This window comes from Vidua chalybeata, chromosome 1 (assembly GCF_026979565.1).
Source record: "Vidua chalybeata isolate OUT-0048 chromosome 1, bVidCha1 merged haplotype, whole genome shotgun sequence".
Classification (NCBI taxonomy): domain Eukaryota; kingdom Metazoa; phylum Chordata; class Aves; order Passeriformes; family Viduidae; genus Vidua; species Vidua chalybeata.
In genome coordinates, this window is record NC_071530.1 from 152491304 (window position 1) to 152504382 (window position 13079).

Genomic DNA, 13079 nt, shown 5'->3' on the forward strand with positions numbered 1-13079 from the left:
CTCTCCCAGAGCAGGAATTTGGGGAATTTTGGGAATTCATTTGGGGAATTAATTTTGGGAATTAATTTTGGCAATTCCCACCTTTTCCTGCAGCAGGAGTTTGGGGAATTTTGGGAATTCATTTCAGGAATTTTGGGACTAAATGTTGGGAATTAATTTTGGAAATTCTGGGACTCAATTTCAGGAGTTTTGGGAATGGAATTTTGGGAATTCCCACCTTTTCCTGCAGGATCCCGCCCCTCTCCCGCAGCAGGAATTTGGGGAATTTTGGGAATTAATTTTGGGAATTCTGGGGCTTAATTTCAGGAATTTTGGGAATTAAATTTGGGGAATTTTTGGAATTAATGTTGGGAATCTTTAGGAATTGTTGGGAATTCTGGCAATTCCCACCTTTTCCTGCAGGATCCCGCCCCGTTCCCGGATCAGGAATGTTGGGAATTTTTTAGGAATTGTTGGGAATTTTGGCAATTCCCACCTTTTCCTGCAGGATCCCGCCCCGTTCCCGGAGCAGGAATGTTGGGAATCTTTAGGAATTGTTGGGAATTTTGGGAATTCCCACCTTTTCCTGCAGGATTCCTCAGCTCTCCCAGAGCAGGAATTTGGGGAATTTTGGGAATTCATTTGGGGAATTAATTTTGGGAATTAATTTTGGCAATTCCCACCTTTTCCTGCAGCAGGAATTTGGGGAATTTTGGGAATTCATTTCAGGAATTTTGGGAATAAATGTTGGGAATTAATTTTGGAAATTCTGGGACTTAATTTCAGGAGTTTTGGGAATGGAATTTTGGGAATTCCCACCTTTTCCTGCAGGATCCCGCCCCTCTCCCGCAGCAGGAATTTGGGGAATTTTGGGAATTAATTTTGGGAATTCTGGGGCTTAATTTCAGGAATTTTGGGAGTTAAATTTGGGGAATTTTTGGAATTAATTTTGGGACTCTTTAGGAATTGTTGGGAATTCTGGCAATTCCCACCTTTTCCTGCAGGATCCCGCCCCGTTCCCGGAGCAGGAATTTGGGGAATTTTTTAGGAATTGTTGGGAATTTTGGGAATTCCCACCTTTTCCTGCAGGATCCCGCCCCGTTCCCGGAGCAGGAATGTTGGGAATTTTTTAGGAATTGTTGGGAATTTTGGGAATTCCCACCTTTTCCTGCAGGATCCCGCCCCGTTCCCGGATCAGGGCGTTGCCGAGCGCGGCGGCGGCGCGGCCGCAATTCCCCTCGGGATCCTGCCAGGCCTCCAGCAGCGCCAGGAGCAGCCCCGGGAGCTGCTCCGGGGGGATTCGCCTCCCCAGCACCTGCGGGGAGGGAAAAGAATTCCCAAAATCGGGAATTGCCGAGGGCTGGGGGGGAGCGCGTAAAGAAAATCCTGAAAAAATCGACAAAAAAAAGCCAAAAAACCGGCAAAAAATCCCCAAAAAAACGCGCGAAAAATAAAAAAAAACCCACGCAGAAATATCCAAAAAAACACCCAGAAATGGAAAAAAAAATGAAAATAAAAAAAATGCCCAAAAATAAAAAAAACCAAAAAATCCCCAAAAAATAAAATAAAAAAAAACACAAAAAAACCCAAAAAATAAAAAAAAACCCAAAAAAATCCCCAAAATTCCCCAAAATTCCCCAAAGAAATCCCCCAAATCCCCCAAAAAATCCCCCAAAACCCCCCAAAAATCCCAAAACTTCCCCAAAAATCCCCAAAACATTCCCCAAAATTCCCCAAAAATCCCCCAAATTCCCCAAAAAATCCCAAAAATTCCCCAAAAAAATCCTCAGAAATCCCCAAAATTCCCCAAAAAAATCCCAAAAATTCCCCCCAAAAAATTCCCCAAAATTCCCCAAAAAAATCCCAAAAATCCCCAAAAAATCCCCCAAAACCCCCCAAAAATCCCAAAATTCCAAAAATTCCCCAAAATTCCCCCAAATTCCCCAAAAATCCCCAAAATTCCCCCAAAAATCCCAAAAAATTCCCCCAAAAAATCCCCAAAAATCCCCAAAATTCCCCCCAAAAAATCCCAAAAATCCCCAAAATTCCCAAAAAAAATCCCAAAAATCCCAAAAATCCCCCAAAAAATCCCCAAAATCCCCAAAAATCCCCCAAAATTCCCCCAAAAAATTCCCAAAAATCCCCAAAAATCCCCCAAAAAAATCCCCCAAAATCCCAAAAAAACCCCAAAATTCCCCAAAAATTCCCCGAAAACCCCCCAAAAATCCCCAAAAAATCCCCCAAAATTCCAAAAAAATTCCCAAAAATTCCCCAAAAAATCCTCAAAATTCCCTAAAAAAATCCCCAAAAAATCCCCCCAAAATCCCCCCAAAATCCCCAAAAATCCCCCCAAAAATCCCAAAATTTCCTAAAAATCGCCCAAAACATTCCCCCAAATTCCCCCAAAATCCCCAAAAAATCCCCAAAAACCCCTCAAAATCCCAAAAAATTCTCAAAGAATCCCCAAAAATCCCCCCAAAAATCCCAAGCATTCCCAAAAAAATTCCCCAAAAATTCCCAAAAATTCCCCAAAAAATCCTCAAAATTCCCCAAAAATCCCCCCAAAACCCCCCAAAAATCCCAAAACTTCCCAAAAATTCCCCAAAATTCTCCCAAATTCCCCAAAAATCCCAAAATTCCCCCAAAAATCCCAAAAATTCCCCAAAAAATCCCCAAAATCCCACAAAATTCCCCAAAAAAATCCCCAAAAATCCCAAAATTCCCCCAAAAAATCCCCAAAAATCCCCAAAAATCCCAAAATTGCCCCAAAAATCCCCAAAAATCCCAAAATTCCCCAAAAAAATCCCCAAAATCCCCAAAATTCCCCAAAAAATCCCCAAAAATCCCCAAAATCCCCCAAAAAATCCCAAAAATCCCCAAAAAATCCCCAAAATTCCCCAAAACATTCCCTAAAATCCCCCGAAAGATCCCCAAAATTCCCCAAAAAATCCCAAAAATTCCGCAAAATTCCCCAAAATTCCCCAAAAATCCCCAAAAAAATCCGCAAAATCCCCCAAAAAATCCTCAAAATTACCCAAAAAAATCCCCAAAAATCCCAAAATTCCCCCAAAAAAGCCCCAAAATCCCCAAAATTCCCCCAAAAAATCCCCAAAATCCCCCAAAATTCCCCCAAAAAATCCCCAAAACCCCCCAAAAATCCCAAAACTTCCCAAAAATCCCCCAAAACATTCCCCAAAATTCCCCAAAAATCCCAAAGTTCTCCAAAAATCCTCAAAATTCCCCAAAAAAATCCCCAAAAATCCCCCAAAAATCCCAAAACTTCCCAAAAATTCCCCAAAATTCCCCAAAATTCCCCAAATTCCCCAAAAATCCCCAAAATTCCCCCAAAAATCCCAAAATTTCCCCAAAAAATCCCCAAAAATCCCCAAAATTCCCCAAAAATATCCCAAAAATCCCAAAAATCCCCAAAATTCCCCAAAAAAATCCCCAAAAATCCCAAAATTCCCCCAAAAAATCCCCCAAATCCCCAAAAAATCCCCCAAAACCCCCCAAAAATCCCAAAACTTCCCCAAAAATCCCCAAAATTCCCCCCAAAAATCCCCAAAATTCCCCAAAAAATCCCCAAAAATCCCCAGAATTCCCCAAAAATCCCCCCAAATCCCCCAAAAAATCCCCCAAAACCCCCCAAAAATCCCAAAACTTCCCAAAAATCCCCAAAAAATTCCCCAAAATTCCCCAAAAACTCCCCAAAAATCCCCAAAAAATCCCCAAAATTCCCAAAAAAATCCCCAAAAATGCCCCAAAAAAAATCCCAAAAATTCCCCAAATCCCCAGAATTCCCCCCAAAAATCCCCAAAATTCCCCCAAAAAATCCCCAAAATTCCCCAAAAAATCCCCAAAAAACCCCAGAATTCCCCAAAAATCCCCAAAAATCCCCCAAAAAATCCCCCAAAACCCCCCCAAAATCCCAAAACTTCCCAAAAAATCCCCCAAAATTCCCCAAAATTCCCCCAAATTCCCCAAAAATCCCCAAAATTCCCCCAAAAATCCCCAAAATTCCCCCAAAAAATCCCCAAAAATCCCCAAAATTCCCCCAAAAATCCCCCAAATCCCCAAAAATCCCCAAAACTTCCCAAAAATCCCAAAACTTCCCCAAAAATCCCCAAAATTCCCAAAAAATCCCCAAAATTCTCCCAAAAAATCCCAAAAATCCCCCAAAATTCCCCAAAAAATCCCAAAAATTCCCCAAAACAAAATCCCCCAAAATCCCCAAAATTCTCCCAAAAAAATCCCCAAAAATCCCCAAAATTCCCCCAAAAATCCCAAAAATTCCCCCAAAAAATCCCCAAAAATCCCCAAAATTCCCCAAAAAATCCCCAAAAATCCCAAAATTCCCCCAAAAATCCCCCAAATCCCCCAAAAAATCCCCCAAAACCCCCCCAAAATCCCAAAACTTCCCAAAAAATCCCCAAAATTCCCCAAAAAATCCCCAAAATTCTCCCAAAAAAATCCCCAAAATTCCCCAAAAAATCCCCAAAAATCCCCAGAATTCCCCAAAAATCCCCCCAAATCCCCCAAAAAATCCCCCAAACCCCCCCAAAATCCCAAAACTTCCCAAAAATCCCCAAAACATTCCCCAAAATTCCCCAAAAATCCCCAAAAATCCCCAAAATTCCCCCAAAACCCCCCAAAACCCCCCAAAATCCCCAATTTCCCCGGCATCCCCGGGACTGCGGCATTCCCGTTGCTCACGGCTCCCAGGCGGCTGCAGGTGTGGAAGAGGACGGCGACGTCGGGATTTTCCAGCCCCTCCTTCAGCGCCTGCAGCTCCTCCAGCGCCTCGTCCCGGTGATCCCGCGAGAACCCTGCGGACACAACCGCAATTCCGCGGAAATGCGGAAAATCCTGGAATTTTGGCGCCTTTTCCAAGCCCAAAACTCCAGGATTTTTCTCTTCTCCCACAATTTTGGGCCTGGAATTAGCCCAAAAAAATCCCTCTGGAATTCCAAGGTTCGGGTGATCTCTAGAGGATTTTCCAAAGTTAAAATTCCGGAATTTTCTCCTTTTCCCCCCTCAATTTTCCTGGAAATTTCCAAGGGTTCCTTCCCAGTTTTGGGGCTGGAATTGGCCCAAAAATCAAGAAAGTCCATTCCCAAAAATCCCAAAAATTCCTCAGGAAAACCCTTCCCAAAAACTCAAAAAAAAAAAACCACTGGAAAACCATTCTCAAAATTCCCAAAAAACCTCCGGAAAACCCTTCCCAAAAATCCCAAAATTCCAAAGGGAAGCAGCGCCCCCTGCTGGACAACCTGGGAACTCCATACTCAAAAATCTCAGGAAAACCATTCCCAAAAAATCCCAAAATCCCAAAAAATCCCCAGGAAAACCCCTCCCAAAAAACCCCAAATACCCAAAAAAACTCAGAAAAACCCTTCCCAAAACCCCAAAATCCCAAAAAACCCAGGAAAACCCTTCCCAAAAACCCAAAATCCCAAAATTCCAAAGGGAAGCAGCGCCCCCTGCTGGACAACCTGAGAACTCCATACTCAAAAATCTCAGGAAAACCATTCCCAAAAAATCCCAAAATCCCAAAAAATCCCCAGGAAAACCCCTCCCAAAAAACCCCAAATACCCAAAAAAACTCAGAAAAACCCTTCCCAAAACCCCAAAATCCCAAAAAAAACCCAGGAAAACCCTTCCCAAAAACCCAAAATCCCAAAATTCCAAAGGGAAGCAGCGCCCCCTGCTGGACAACCTGGGAACTCCATGCTCAAAAACCTTGGGAAAACCATTCCCAAAAATCCCAAATTCCCAAAAAATCCCCAGGAAAACCCTTCCCAAAAAACCCAAAATCACAAAAAAAACTCAGGAAAACCCTTCCCAAAAACCCCAAAATCCCGAAGGAAAGCAGCGCCCCCTGCTGGACAACCTGGGAGCTCCACGCTCAAAAACCTTGGGAAAACCATTCCCAAAAATCCCAAAAATCCCCAGGAAAACCCTTCCCAAAACCCCCAAGAAGCCTCGGGAAACCCATTCCCGAAAACCCCAAAAATCCTCAGGAAAATCCTTCCCAAAACCCCCCAAAATCCCAAAAATGCTCAGGAAAACCCTTCCCCAAAACTCAAAAAAAACACTGGAAAACCATTCCCAAAAATGCCAAAAAAACCTTGGGCAAACCATTCCCAAAAATCCCCAGGAAAACCCTTCCCAAAAAACCCAAAATCCCCAAAAAACCTCAGAAAAACCCTTCCCAAAACCCCCAAAATCCCAAAAAACCCAGGAAAACCCTTCCCAAAAACCCAAAATCCCAAAATTCCAAAGGGAAGCAGCGCCCCCTGCTGGACAACCTGAGAACTCCATACTCAAAAATCTCAGGAAAACCATTCCCAAAAATCCCAAAATCCCAAAAAATCTTGGGAAAACATTCCCAACACTCCCCAAAAACCTTAGGAAAACCATTCCCAAAACCCCCAAAAAGCCTCGGGAAACCCATTCCCAAAAACCCCGGAAACCCTTCCCAAAACTCCCCAAATCCCATAAAACCCAGGAAACCATTCCCAAAATCCCCAAATCCCAAAAACCCTCAGGAAACCCTTCCCAAAAACCCCAAATTCCCAAAAACCCTCAGGAAAACCATTCCCAAAACCCCCAAAATCCCAAAAAACCTTGGGAAAACCATCCCCAAAACCCCCAAAAAATCCCTGGGAAACCCATTCCCAAAAAACCTGAGGAAAACCCTTCCCAAAACTCCCAAAATCCCAAGAAACCCAGGAATCCATTCCCAAAATCCCAAAAAACACTGGAAACCCTTCCCAAAATCCCAAAATCCTCAGGAAAACCCTTCCCAAAAATCCCCAAATCCCATAAAAACCAGGAAACCCTTCCCACAAATCCCAAAATCCTCAGGAAAACCATTCCCAAAAATCCCAAAATCCCAAAATCCTCAGGAAAACCATTCCCAAAAATCCCAAAATCCTCAGGAAAACCATTCCCAAAAATCCCAAAATCCCTCAGGAAAACCATTCCCAAAAATCCCCAAATCCCATAAAAACCAGGAAACCCTTCCCACAAATCCCAAAATCCTCAGGAAAACCATTCCCACAAATCCCAAAATCCTCAGGAAAACCATTCCCAAAAATCCCAAAATCCTCAGGAAAACCATTCCCAAAAATCCCAAAATCCCAAAAAACCTCAGGAAACCCTTCCCAAAACTCCCAAAATCCCATAAAAACCAGGAAACCCTTCCCACAAATCCCAAAATCCTCAGGAAAACCATTCCCACAAATCCCAAAATCCTCAGGAAAACCATTCCCAAAAATCCCAAAATCCTCAGGAAAACCATTCCCAAAAATCCCCAAAAACTCAGGAAAACCATTCCCAAAAATCCCCAAAAACTCAGGAAAACCATTCCCAAAACCCCCCAAATCCCAAAAAACCCAGGAAACCCTTCCCAAAAATCCCAAAATCCTCAGGAAAACCATTCTCAAAAATCCCAAAATCCCAAAAAATCCCCAGGAAAACCCTTCCCAAAAAACCCAAAATCACAAAAAAAACTCAGAAAAACCCTTCCCAAAAATCCCAAATTCCCAACAATCCTCAGGAAAACCCTTCCCAAAAACCCCAAAATCCCAAAGGGAAGCAGCACCCCCTGCTGGACAACCTGGGAGCTCCACGCTCAAAAACCTTGGGAAAACCATTCCCAAAAATCCCAAAAATCCCCAGGAAAACCCTTCCCAAAACCCCCAAGAAGCCTCGGGAAACCCATTCCCGAAAACCCCAAAAAACCTCAGGAAAAGCCTTCCCAAAACCCCCCAAAATCCCAAAAATGCTCAGGAAAACCCTTCCCCAAAACTCAAAAAAACCACTGGAAAACCATTCCCAAAAATGCCAAAAAAACCTTGGGCAAACCATTCCCAAAAATCCCCAGGAAAACCCTTCCCAAAAAACCCAAAATCCCCAAAAAACCTCAGAAAAACCCTTCCCAAAACCCCCAAAATCCCAAAAAACCCAGGAAAACCCTTCCCAAAAACCCCAAAATCCCAAAATTCCAAAGGGAAGCAGCGCCCCCTGCTGGACAACCTGAGAACTCCATACTCAAAAATCTCAGGAAAACCATTCCCAAAAAATCCCAAAATCCCAAAAAATCTTGGGAAAACATTCCCAACACTCCCCAAAAACCTTAGGAAAACCATTCCCAAAACCCCCAAAAAGCCTCGGGAAACCCATTCCCAAAACCCCGGAAACCCTTCCCAAAACTCCCCAAATCCCATAAAACCCAGGAAACCATTCCCAAAATCCCCAAATCCAAAAACCCTCAGGAAACCCTTCCCAAAAACCCAAAATCCCAAAAACCCTCAGGAAAACCATTCCCAAAACCCCCAAAATCCCAAAAAACCTTGGGAAAACCATCCCCAAAACCCCCAAAAAATCCCTGGGAAACCATTCCCAAAAAACCTCAGGAAAACCCTTCCCAAAACTCCCAAAATCCCAAGAAACCCAGGAATCCATTCCCAAAATCCCAAAAAACACTGGAAACCCTTCCCAAAATCCCAAAATCCTCAGGAAAACCCTTCCCAAAAATCCCCAAATCCCATAAAAACCAGGAAACCCTTCCCACAAATCCCAAAATCCTCAGGAAAACCATTCCCAAAAATCCCAAAATCCCAAAAAACCTCAGGAAACCCTTCCCAAAACTCCCAAAATCCCATAAAAACCAGGAAACCCTTCCCACAAATCCCAAAATCCTCAGGAAAACCATTCCCAAAAATCCCAAAATCCTCAGGAAAACCATTCCCAAAAATCCCCAAAAACTCAGGAAAACCATTCCCAAAAATCCCCAAAAACTCAGGAAAACCATTCCCAAAACCCCCCAAATCCCAAAAAACCCAGGAAACCCTTCCCAAAAATCCCAAAATCCTCAGGAAAACCATTCTCAAAAATCCCAAAATCCAAAAAAAACCTCTGGAAAACCCTTCCCAAAAACCTCAAATTCCCAACAATCCCCAGGAAAACCAATCCCAAAAACATCAAAATCCCAAAAAACCTCAGGAAAAGCCTTCCCAAAAATCACAAAAACCCCTCAGGAAAACCAATCCCAAAAACCCCAAAATCCCAAAAAATCTTGGGAAAACATTCCCAACACTCCCCAAAAACCTCAGGAAAACCATTCCCAAAACCCCCAAAAAGCCTCGGGAAACCCATTCCCAAAAACCCCGGAAACCCTTCCCAAAACTCCCCAAATCCCATAAAACCCAGGAAACCATTCCCAAAATCCCCAAATCCCAAAAACCCTCAGGAAACCCTTCCCAAAAACCCCAAATTCCCAAAAACCCTCAGGAAAACCATTCCCAAAACCCCCAAAATCCCAAAAAACCTTGGGAAAACCATCCCCAAAACCCCCAAAAAATCCCTGGGAAACCCATTCCCAAAAAACCTCAGGAAAACCCTTCCCAAAACTCCCAAAATCCCAAGAAACCCAGGAATCCATTCCCAAAATCCCAAAAAACTCTGGAAACCCTTCCCAAAATCCCAAAATCCTCAGGAAAACCCTTCCCAAAACCCTTCCCAAATCCCAAAAAACCCAGGAAATCCTTCCCAAAAATCCCAAAATCCCTCAGGAAAACCATTCCCAAAAGTCCCCAAATCCCATAAAAACCAGGAAACCCTTCCCACAAATCCCAAAATCCTCAGGAAAACCATTCCCAAAAATCCCAAAATCCCAAAATCCTCAGGAAAACCATTCCCAAAAATCCCAAAATCCTCAGGAAAACCATTCCCAAAACCCCCAAAATCCCAAAAAACCTTGGGAAAACCATCCCCAAAACCCCCAAAAAATCCCTGGGAAACCCATTCCCAAAAAACCTCAGGAAAACCCTTCCCAAAACTCCCAAAATCCCAAGAAACCCAGGAATCCATTCCCAAAATCCCAAAAAACTCTGGAAACCCTTCCCAAAATCCCAAAATCCTCAGGAAAACCATTCCCAAAACCCCCCAAATCCCAAAAAACCCAGGAAATCCTTCCCAAAAATCCCAAAATCCCTCAGGAAAACCATTCCCAAAAGTCCCCAAATCCCATAAAAACCAGGAAACCCTTCCCACAAATCCCAAAATCCTCAGGAAAACCATTCCCAAAAATCCCAAAATCCCAAAATCCTCAGGAAAACCATTCCCAAAAATCCCAAAATCCTCAGGAAAACCATTCCCAAAAATCCCAAAATCCTCAGGAAAACCATTCCCAAAATCCCAAAATCCTCAGGAAAACCCTTCCCAAAAATCCCAAAATCCCAAAAAACCTCAGGAAACCCTTCCCAAAACTCCCAAAATCCCATAAAAACCAGGAAACCCTTCCCACAAATCCCAAAATCCTCAGGAAAACCATTCCCAAAAATCCCAAAATCCTCAGGAAAACCATTCCCAAAAATCCCAAAAACTCAGGAAAACCATTCCCAAAACCCCCCAAATCCCAAAAAACTCAGGAAACCATTCCCAAAACTCCCAAAATCCTCAGGAAAACCATTCCCAAAAATCCCAAAATCCACAGGAAAACCATTCCCAAAAATCCCAAAATCGTCAGGAAAACCATTCCCAAAAAATCCCAAAAAACTCAGGAAAACCATTCCTAAAACCCCCCAAATCCCAAAAAACTCAGGAAACCATTCCCAAAAATCCCAAAATCCTCAGGAAAACCATTCCCAAAATCCCAAAACCCCCAAATCTGGCACAGAGGAGCCCCGGAAAACCGGGAATTTTTCCCCGCCGGGAATTTTCCGGGCCGGAATTGCGGCTCCCACCTTGGTAGAAGAGGTGGATGCGCAGCAGGGCGCGGACGCAATCCAGGGAATCGGCGCGGATTTGGGGAATTGCGTCGGAGCAGCGCGGGGCCAGCAGCGCCAGCAGCGGGGCCAGCGCCGGGAACGGGGTCACGGCCTGCCGGGAAAAAAAAACGGGAATAAAAAATGGGAATGGGAATCGGGGGTGGGAATCGGGGGTGGAAATTGGGGATGGAAATTGGGAATGGAAATCGGGGGTGGAAATCGGGGGTGGGAATCGGGAGTGGAAATCAGGGATGGAAATCGAGGGTGGGAATTGGGAATGGGAATCGGGGGTGGAAATCGGGGGTGGGAATCGGGGATGGAAATTGGGGATGGAAACTGGGAATGGAAACTGGGAATGGAAATTGGGAATGGAAATTGGGAATGGAAATTGGGAATGGGAATCGGGAATGGAAACTGGGAATGGAAATTGGGGATGGAAATTGGGAATGGAAATCGGGGGTGGAAATCGGGGGTGGGAATCGGGAATGGGAATCGGGGATGGAAATCGGGGGTGGGAATTGGGAATGGGAATCGGGGGTGGAAACTGGGAATGGAAACGGGGAATGGAAATTGGGAATGGAAATTGGGAATGGAAATTGGGAATGGAAATTGGGAATGGAAATCGGGGATGGAAATCGGGGGTGGGAATCGGGGATGGAAATCGGGGGTGGAAACTGGGAATGGAAACTGGGAATGGGAACTGGGAATGGAAATTGGGAATGGGAATCGGGGGTGGGAATCAGGGATGGAAATCGGGGGTGGGAATCGGGAATGGGAATCGGGAATGGGAATCGGGGGTGGAAACTGGGAATGGAAACTGGGAATGGAAATTGGGAGTGAAAATCGGGAATGGAAACTGGGAATGGAAATTGGGAACGGAAATTGGGAGTGAAAATTGGGAATGGAAACTGGGAATGGAAACTGGGAATGGAAATTGGGAACGGAAATTGGGAGTGAAAATTGGGAATGGAAATGGGGAATGGAAATTGGGAATGGAAATTGGGAATGGAAATCGGGGATGGAAACTGGGAATGGAAACTGGGAATGGAAATTGGGAGTGAAAATCGGGAATGGAAACTGGGAATGGAAATTGGGAGTGAAAATCGGGAATGGAAACTGGGAATGGAAATTGGGAATGGAAATCGGGGATGGGAATCGGGGATGGGAATCGGGGATGGGAATCAGGGGTTGAATCGGGGGTGGAAACTGGGAATGGAAACTGGGAATGGAAATGGGGAATAAAAATTGGGAATGGAAATCGGGGATGGGAATCAGGGATGGGAATCGGGGGTGGAAACTGGGAACGGAAATTGGGAACGGAAATTGGGAGTGAAAATTGGGAATGGAAACTGGGAATGGAAACTGGGAATGGAAATTGGGAATGGAATTTGGGAATGGAAATGGGGAATGGAAATCAGGTATGGAAACTGGGAATGGAATTTGGGAGTGAAAATCGGGAATGGGATCCAGGAATTGAATCTGGGAATGGAAACTGGGAATGGAAATCTGGAATGGAAATTGGGAATGGAATTTGGGATGGAAATTGGGAATGGAAATCGGGAATGGAAATTGGGAATGGAAATCCGGAATGGAAATTGGGAATGGAATTTGGGAGTGAAAATTGGGAATGGAAACACGGAATGGAAATTGGGAATGGAAATTGGGAATGGAATTTGGGAATGGAAATCGGGAATGGAAATTGGGAATGGAATTTGGGAGTGAAAATTGGGAATGGAAACACGGAATGGAAATTGGGAACGGAAATTGGGAATGGAAATCGGGGATGGAAATCGGGGATGGAATCCGGGAATGAAAATTGGGAATGGAAATGGGGAATAAAAATTGGGAATGGAAACTGGGAATGGAATTCGGGATTGGAATTTGGGACTGGAAATGGGGAATGGAAACTGGGAATGGAAATTGGGTGTGAAAATCGGGAATGGAAACTGGGAATGGAAATTGGGAATGGAAATTGGGAATGGAATTTGGGAATGGAAATGGGGAATGGAAATCAGGTATGGAAACTGGGAATGGAATTTGGGAGTGAAAATCGGGAATGGAAACTGGGAATGGAAATTGGGAGTGAAAATCGGGAATGGGATCCAGGAATTGAATCTGGGAATGGAAACTGGGAATGGAAATTGGGAATGGAATTTGGGGATGGAAATCAGGAATGGAAATCGGGGATGGGATCCAGGAATGGAATCTAGGAATGGAATTTGGGAATGGAAATGGGGAACAGAATCCGGGAATGAACACTGGGGATAAAAACAGGGAAGGAAATCTGGGAACAGAAACTGGGAATGGGAACTGGGAAGGGAAATT

At 44.1% G+C, this 13079-nt stretch overlaps 1 protein-coding gene across 1 annotated transcript in view; it reads right to left on the reverse strand.

The window, feature by feature from the left end:
- MROH1 (maestro heat like repeat family member 1) overlaps positions 1-13079 on the reverse strand; it is a 120628-nt gene that overhangs the window by 39187 nt on the left and 68362 nt on the right. The window contains exons 16-18 of the mRNA XM_053945932.1: positions 10731-10866; positions 4693-4805; positions 1142-1294 (exon numbers count right to left, since the gene is read on the reverse strand). Coding sequence (XP_053801907.1) covers positions 1142-1294; positions 4693-4805; positions 10731-10866 — 402 coding nt within the window. The remainder of the gene's footprint in view (positions 1-1141; positions 1295-4692; positions 4806-10730; positions 10867-13079) is intronic.